Source organism: Onychostoma macrolepis, chromosome 25, assembly GCF_012432095.1.
Source record: "Onychostoma macrolepis isolate SWU-2019 chromosome 25, ASM1243209v1, whole genome shotgun sequence".
Taxonomy (NCBI): domain Eukaryota; kingdom Metazoa; phylum Chordata; class Actinopteri; order Cypriniformes; family Cyprinidae; genus Onychostoma; species Onychostoma macrolepis.
In genome coordinates, this window is record NC_081179.1 from 22,525,044 (window position 1) to 22,533,381 (window position 8,338).

General features: G+C 34.2%; 1 protein-coding gene across 2 annotated transcripts in view; it reads right to left on the reverse strand.

The window, feature by feature from the left end:
* rbl2 (retinoblastoma-like 2 (p130)) overlaps window positions 1–8,283 on the reverse strand; it is a 22,975-nt gene extending 14,692 nt beyond the window's left edge. The window contains exons 1-4 of one of the 2 annotated variants that reach the window (XM_058767096.1): window positions 7,946–8,283; window positions 6,195–6,325; window positions 4,420–4,620; window positions 4,129–4,193 (exon numbers count right to left, since the gene is read on the reverse strand). In XM_058767096.1, the coding sequence (XP_058623079.1) occupies window positions 4,129–4,193; window positions 4,420–4,620; window positions 6,195–6,325; window positions 7,946–8,083 (535 nt within the window). In that variant the 5' untranslated portion in view covers window positions 8,084–8,283. Of the gene's footprint in view, window positions 1–1,053; window positions 1,310–4,128; window positions 4,194–4,419; window positions 4,621–6,194; window positions 6,326–7,945 lie in introns of those variants that run through there. The other variant, XM_058767098.1, reaches the window with a different exon arrangement.
* Window positions 8,284–8,338: the final 55 nt, after the last annotated feature.

The following is an 8,338-nucleotide window of genomic DNA, read 5'->3' on the forward strand; positions in this document are numbered from 1 at the left end:
TTCTCTCAACGTTAACAGAATGTATATCGAATATTAATGAAGCAATAAGAACGTTCCAAATGCTATGTTTTGTCCTGACATTTATATAATATATATATATATATATAATAAAAAATGTTGTTAAAAAAAAGTAGTTAAAACATTCCCTGTTAGCTTGGTGGTATCATCACAAAATTATATTTTTGTATATAAATATATATAAATTATATACATAATATATAAATTATATTTTTGTCCAGGTCTAACCTAATAATCATGATTTCCTGTAAAGTTAAAATGACGTGCATTTTAAAATCACTATTCAAATAAATTAGACTTGACTTGTTGTTACAGTACTATCAAAAACGCTTTCTTAAAAACAGATACACTTTTTACAGTCTTTCTCTTCTGACAAAATGGGACAAAGCTCATGACTTTTTAAAAACTTCTATTCAATATTGACATATTCTCAGAATGCCCTGTTACAGAAATGTAAGACATGGCATAATAATGGCACAATTCAGAAAAAATTGCAAATAAATTGTTCATACTGGTTTGCAAACGGACTCAAATGATTCACTGAAAGAACTCAAATGATTTATTAATCTTGTATGGCGTATAAATCACCACTCTTACTATTTTGCAGTATGTACTGCAAAGAGTGTACATTTTCTATATGCATATATTCTATATGACCTACTACTTTTCTATAATGTGCAAAATACAACCAGTGCACACTGCATACTGCATCCCACAATGCAATGCATTCAATTCAATACCTTCCATTCCCAGTCTGACGAATGAAGGTAAAAATCAACTGTGAATTAGAACTTAACTGTAGTCTCCTTACTGCTTTGATTGAACTGCTAAAAGCCAAGACAGTTTTACAAACAAGCACACGAACAAGCAAATATGCCAGCCTAACTGTCACTCACTTGCATGCATGCTGCTGTACCTGCAGGCCAGAAAACATGAACTATGCACCTTTCACATCTATACATTTCAGATTGCCAGTGCACAATAAAACACAATGTCAAGCTAAGCTGAATTAAGTTTGCTGCACTTGGTACTTACATGCATTTTCTTATTTCATTCCCCAGATAACTTGACTTTGCATCTTTGACCAGCAGCAGGCTGTTTTCCCTGCATTGAGTTCAGCAGAATGAGGGATTTTGCTCCAGGACGGGATATAGAGGGACACAGATCGGCCCCAGTGGCCTGCTGAGCTTTACTCAAACACAGACAAGTCCTGACTTGTCATCTGGGCTGGTTGCTATGTTAAGTGACGCACGCAGCACATGAGGAAATAATGCACTCAGCCGGCGTCCTCTTGCTCTGCCGCTCTATGCTTTTAAGGCTTGACTTTAAATATTTGTGATATTTTCTCAGAATACACCCGTATAAAAAAAGAATATGAGCTGAATTTAGGTTTGAGCTTCATGTATTGCTTACTGCATGACATGCAGCATTGTATAGCATTAATAATGAGACAATTCAGAAGTACTATTAATTAATCATTCATGACTTGCTCAAAAGATTACTTTTGAGCAAAAAAAAAAAAAAAAAAAAATATATATATATATATATATAAATAAAGTGGATATTATGGAAATGTTTAAGACCATATCCAGGGCATATTTAAATTTAATTAATTTAAACAATTAAAAGACAACAACAATAATAATAATAATAATAATAATAGGACCAGTAAGATAATTTGCATTATGCAAATTATGCATATTTTCTAACAAATTCTCTTTACTGGAATTATTTTAAGTGCAAAATATTAATTTTATGCTGAATTACATCTATAAAACAAGCAAACAATCAAAAACATTTTAAATATAGCATTAAATAAAAATAATGCAATAATAAATATATAATAAATGCATATATTTGGGGTGTACATTTCCAGTGCAGGTCTTTCAGTTCAATATGCATGTGTGGACTGTAATTCGAAACTCCTAGTTTTGTATTTTTTCATTTTAACAAATTTATATCGATTCTTAAATCCCAAGATCAGACTTTTAGCTTATGCTGTTTCAGTTGAAAATGTCACTAGTAATGAAACAGCGCAACTTGCAAAACATAATTTGTCTTTTGATTTTCACCGTTTTCATGATTCACTCATTTCTACTTGATTACTTTCCACCTCTGATGAGATCTTATTGCAGCATGTCTGATCATGCAGCTCAACACAAACTGCTAAAATATCCCCGTTCAACAAGCCAAATTCACCAGCAGCATTACACCAGTGACTCTGCAGATGAGATGAGGGCTTGTGTTGATGTGTGTGTGAGGAAATGCTCTGTCCCTGCTGGCCTCTGACCGAATCAAACATGCCTGCACAAGCCCACATAATGAGCACAGGTCACATGATCAAGCTCTCTGCGCTCTCAGCCAATGATGGCCTGTCCTTCTGTCCGACACTCTGCAAAGCTCATGACCCTCTTAAGGGACACTAGAGGAGGAACAATCCCATGAAACACCGCACCTCCTCCCTCCTCATTACAGCAGGAGCTTTCCTCTGCTCCTGCTAATCTCTTCAGCACTCGTTCCTCTCTAATGTCTCCTTCTGTCCAGCCTTTCTACCCTCAGTCCACTGTTATTTAGCAGTGACTCATTAAAGCATAAAAGTCTTGCTCTTATGAAATCAATATTTGATGCACTATGCAGACATGATGTGACTTTCACAAATCAGAGCTCCATCTCCAATCCATCCAAACTAGTTCTGAAACAAAACAAAACAAAACAAAACAAAACAAAACAAAACAAAAAGCAAAGCAAAACAAAATAAAGCAAAGCAAAACAAGCAAAGCAAAGCAAAACACAACACAACACAACACAACGAAACGAAGCAAAGCAAAGCAAAGCAAAGCAAAGCAAAGCAAAGCAAAAACAAAAAGCAAAACAAAACAAAACAAAATGAAGCAAAACAAAGCAAAGCAAAACACAACACAACACAACACAACACAACACAACACAACGAAACGAAACGAAACGAAACGAAACGAAACAAAACAAAACAAAACAAAACAAAACAAAACAAAACAAAACAAAACAAAACAAAACAAAACAAAACAAAAAGCAAAGCAAAACAAAATAAAGCAAAGCAAAACAAGCAAAGCAAAGCAAAGCAAAGCAAAAACAAAAAGCAAAACAAAACAAAATGAAGCAAAACAAAACAAAGCAAAGCAAAGCAAAACACAACACAACACAACACAACACAACACAACACAACGAAACGAAACGAAACGAAGCAAAACAAAGCAAAAACAAAACGAAACAAAACAAAACAAAACAAAACAAAACAAAACAAAACAAAACAAAACAAAACAAAACAAAACAAAATTAAACTAAACTAAACTAAACTAAACAAGACAAAACAAGCACCTGTTTGAAATGCTTTATGATTATATTACTACAAGCTCATTAACATATGACCATTTACATCTCAACATTCTGTGTCAGTGGAGGCTACCAATCACTGGAGGTCATTTGCATAAATAATTCTTAAAGGTACAGTAGCAATAAAGTCAGAAATAATAGAAAATCTGCTGCTATTTTATGGTTTGGGACCAGTATATATATATATATATATATATATATATATAGACTTATAAAGTTACAGACATGTTACTTCTCTCTCTCTCTCTAAATATAACACAAGTTATATTAAATATATTGTGCAGCAAAACTGTTTTCAACATTGGTAATAATCAGAAATGTTTCTTGAGCAGCAAATCAGTATATCAGAATGATTTCTGAAGGATCATGTGACACTGAAGACTGGAGTAATGATGCTGAAAATACAGCTTTGCCATCACAGCAATAAATTACATTTGACAATATTTTACAATACAAAGCAATTATTTTAAATAGTAATAATATTTCACAATTTTTTATGTTTTTACTCTATTTTTGATCAAATAAACGCAGCCTTGGTCTTATCGACCCCAGACTTTTCAGCATCACAACAAGCAAGCGAGAGATGTTGAAGCTATCATTAAATTCCAATATATAAAGGCGTGAATGTTTTCACTAGTCTGAAACTTGTAATTAACGTTATAGTGTAAGTGGACTTCAGGGGAAAAAAGAACATGTAGAATATGGCCCTGTAAATCAATGGTATGTTAAAGAACTCTTTACCTTTAGCATGTATGAACAGGATCCAGCAGAAGTTGAAGACCTCAGTGACGGTGCAGGGATGTCGTCTGAGGACACAGGAAAGATCAGTCAGCACAAGCCTCTCACGAACACTCAATATAGGCTAGAGCTGTTTGTTTCCATTATCCAAGAGCTTTTATGTAATCCAAATCAGATCCATATGCATAAATAACTGATTGTTTGCACACTACTGCGATAATCTGTGAACTCCAGTGACCTGTCCTGAGATTATGTGTCATGAGATCATGTGCTTCTCAGGTCAGGCTGAAGTACCTCTGTTTCCTGCCTCTGTGCGTTCTGGGTAATTCATCTGTGGGCGCCTTGAAGATGTCTTTGAATAAGGGCACGTATTTCTTGAAGATGACGGACGTGACGGTGAAGTTCCTCTCTAGTTTCTCTGTGCTCTGCTGGAACTCCTTGGGCAGGTTGGCCATGTCCTGCCACTTCTTCATTTTATTGAAAAACTCAATCAGGCTGAAATATAAAATGACGTTATTTAAACCTCAGTATAGCAAGTGTTGCATTAATAAACAAAGTTTCCTTGTTACACATGAGTCATTCTAAAATTTAGTCAAGTCAATCATCTTTATTTAAATAGAGCTTGTAATAATACAGATTGTGTCAAAGCTGCTTTTTTCTAAGATTTAGGGTAAATTTCATGTCCAACTCCCTAAAAAATAAGTTGTTTTAAAATTGAGGTTACGTTTAATTTTCTTTGAATTAAGATGATTTTATTTTTCTATATGTCTGCAAAACTTATTTCAACTATATTACTAACCAAACAACCACTGCAATAAATAAATAAAACACCATCACATGCTATTGTCTTCTGTAGTGGAGTACATTACGGTAAAAAGTCTTTTTTCAGCATTTTATCTACAATAACCGGTTCTCAATGAGTATTTCAGTGAGTGACTTCAGTTTAAATATTTAATATAGGATCAAGAAAATAATGTGGTCGGCTAGAAAAAGCCAGCCATTGAAATCAATGCCCATGCTGACAATACTAAATGGATATCTGGACCGACTAACTAACTAAATAAATAACTAAATAAATACTACAAGTCTTTAAAAATGAATCACTGTATGGCAGATGAACGGAGTTTAATGATTAACCTTTGGCAACTAGCAGATGTGTTACACTGATCCAATACATAAACTGAAACCAGCAGTCATTTTACTAATAGTAGTAATTAGTCATAACAGAAAATAATGCATAATTGCAAACAATTAACACAAAACCAAAACCTAACCCTGATGTTAAATAATTTGACTCAGGGTGTATTTGTGTAATTACACTGTACCAAGGACTCATCGAAAATAAAGTGTGACTAAATAATATTTTGCACAAACATGATGAAATCTCCTTTTAGGAAGATTTCATTAAGAATTTATACAATGTTACATTATTTTCATGGCAAGTTCACATTTCACCCCAAATCCTGTAATTACTATAAACCTCTGAGTTTTATGCAATTTTCACTATCTGCAATCTGCTCATTATTGTAAAACAATATGTTTAAATCTACATGAATTAAAGCCTTGAAACAGATTTGACTGATATTTCATTACAGGCCGGGGGACGTCCATGCTTCATTTCACTGAAGCAAAATATCATATTTTTTTTTTATTCTTCTGATTTGGGGTTGAAATTAGGGCTGTGAATGTTTTTGACATACAGTACCATATACTTTTGGTATTTGGGCATTTACCCATTTACTGTATATGGTTTTTATTATTAAGACTATAATATAAAAATACCCAATATTACAATTTTTATTTTGTTATGATTATTTAACAGTAACATTACACAATTCTCTGTGGCTTATGAGCTGTAAGAAGATACAAGCTCATGGCAAGAAGAAATGCAGCTCTATAAATCCCCAGCTGATCTTTAAGTTGTCCTGGGAACATCACAACATGTCTGTCTGTGTGTGTGTGTGTGTGTGTGTGTGTGTGTGTGTGTGCAACAATCCCTGAACTGTTCAGCTGTATCTTTTGTATCTCTATCTATATTATCGTCAGAAGAAGTCGATCCGTTCACTGACCTCTGCTGTGAAGAGCGCAGGATCCTGGTCAGAGACACATAGTTGCCCTCCGCTGTGCCTTTCCCTATAGTTGGCACCGATGAGCGGCACGCCACATACAGAGCACACGCCAACCAGTGCAGTTCACTGCCCTGACACACACACACACAGAGGATAAAACACATAGGCTTTAGCTAAACTTAGCCTGAAATATATATTCACACTAGCAAAACAGTATTACTCTGATATTACCATGTTAAAACAGCTACCTAGTTAACACAGAAGGGTCCTCTAACAATAGTATTTCTCATTTGGTTATAAGAGCGTTCTTTTATGGTCCAACCATAAAATAATATTCTCAGAATGTTGCATGAAGTTTTTTGATATACCTAAAATATCTTTCTTGGTTGACCATATCGGTAATGCACCATGAAAATAACATTGTATCCTTATTAGCAGCGTCGGGAAGGTTACTTTGGAAATGTAACTGGTTACAGATTACAAGTTACCCTATTTAAAACGTAATGAGTAATGTAACTATTTCAATTACTTTATTAAAGTAATATAACTGATTACATTTGATTTTGGATTACTTTTCTAAATTTCTAATGTTTTTAATCATTTTGAAACATTTAAAGCAGGCAGGTTTAACTTTACAGTAGAACTCGACACTGATTACTGTCAGACTTTCAAAATCGCAAAAACGCGAAACCACTACAAAATCAGACTTTAGCACTTCTTTTTACTCTAAGATCATTCTGAGATTAATACAGGTTTAAAATCTACAGTCTTAACAAGAAATAATTTAATTCATAACACGGGTTTAATAGCTATAATACTGTTTTTGAAATCGAATCTTTGCATGACAGGAAACACTGACATCTAACAATAAAATCTTTAAAAAATAAAGCAGATACATGAACCTAAATAGGAAATAAAACAGTTATCGAATAATTGTGCCATAAACTCCTGAAACATTGGTGTCTCGTATTTTAGAGCAGTCAATGCAATTTATGAAAAAATAAATAAATCAATCAATTAAATCTATATGTGGGTGTTTGTGTGAAGAAAAATAAATAAATAAATAAAAAAATCAGATATAACTCTCTTTGTAATCATTAACATTTTCATAAGTAACTGTAATTTAATTACACTTTTTTTTCTCTCAGTAACTATAACTGATTAAAATTACATTTACATTTTGTAATTAAATTGCGTAGCCTAATTTCGTTACATGTAACTAGTGACTTCCCAACACTGCTTATTAGTGCTACCACATATGGTTTATGTATACAATAATAATTTTGTAACATGGCATTTGACAGAAAATCGTGCTTTTATCATTTACTGTAACTGCAGCGTACAGTACCAATGCTGAAATGTTTTTTTTTTTTTTCAGCACAAGCACAATAAGGTGACATACTGTGGTGCGGATGCATTTTTCCTGTATTTATTTGTACATATAGACTAAAAACAAGCTAAAAGCACAGCTGGCTCTTACTGTGCATTACTATAATCGTTTGGCTGTAAAGCTGTTCATTCAGATAAAGCCGCTGATGATGATGTCACGCGCATTCTGCACTCTTGTCAAATACGTAATATGCGCATACACATATTTGAACATTTTTAACACGTTCAAGCACGCACTTTATTCATTAAAACATAAAAATAACATGTTAGCGCGTCAATTCGCATGAATATTATTGAATGCACGCATAGCTACGTTAATAAATGCGTGCACCGGGCCTGTGTGTTATGATCTCTCACTTTACCTCCAGAGTGTAATTTTTGCTGATATTTTCATAACTCCTCCATGCCCCGTTACTCGACTCCTCATCCATATTCAGAGCTCGACACAGATCTTCAAATGCATGTCTAGTTTTCACCAACGTATCTTCTTCCTCGCTCATTTCTGCGGCTTTTGGTGCGTAGATGTATAAATATACGAGTGATTTGTATCTTTGTTTGCAATTCGAGAAACGCAGAAAAGCAAACCGCAGTGAAATGAACGGCGGTGAAATAAGAATGAAGTTATTTCATGACAGCGCGAGAGACTGTACAGTTCTGCACGGTGTAGCCATTTAAATGTCCTTTGACTGACAGCTCGCTTCTGCCGTATTTGAGTTACGCTGAGCGCGTGCCGACGCGGACGCAATGAGAACGTA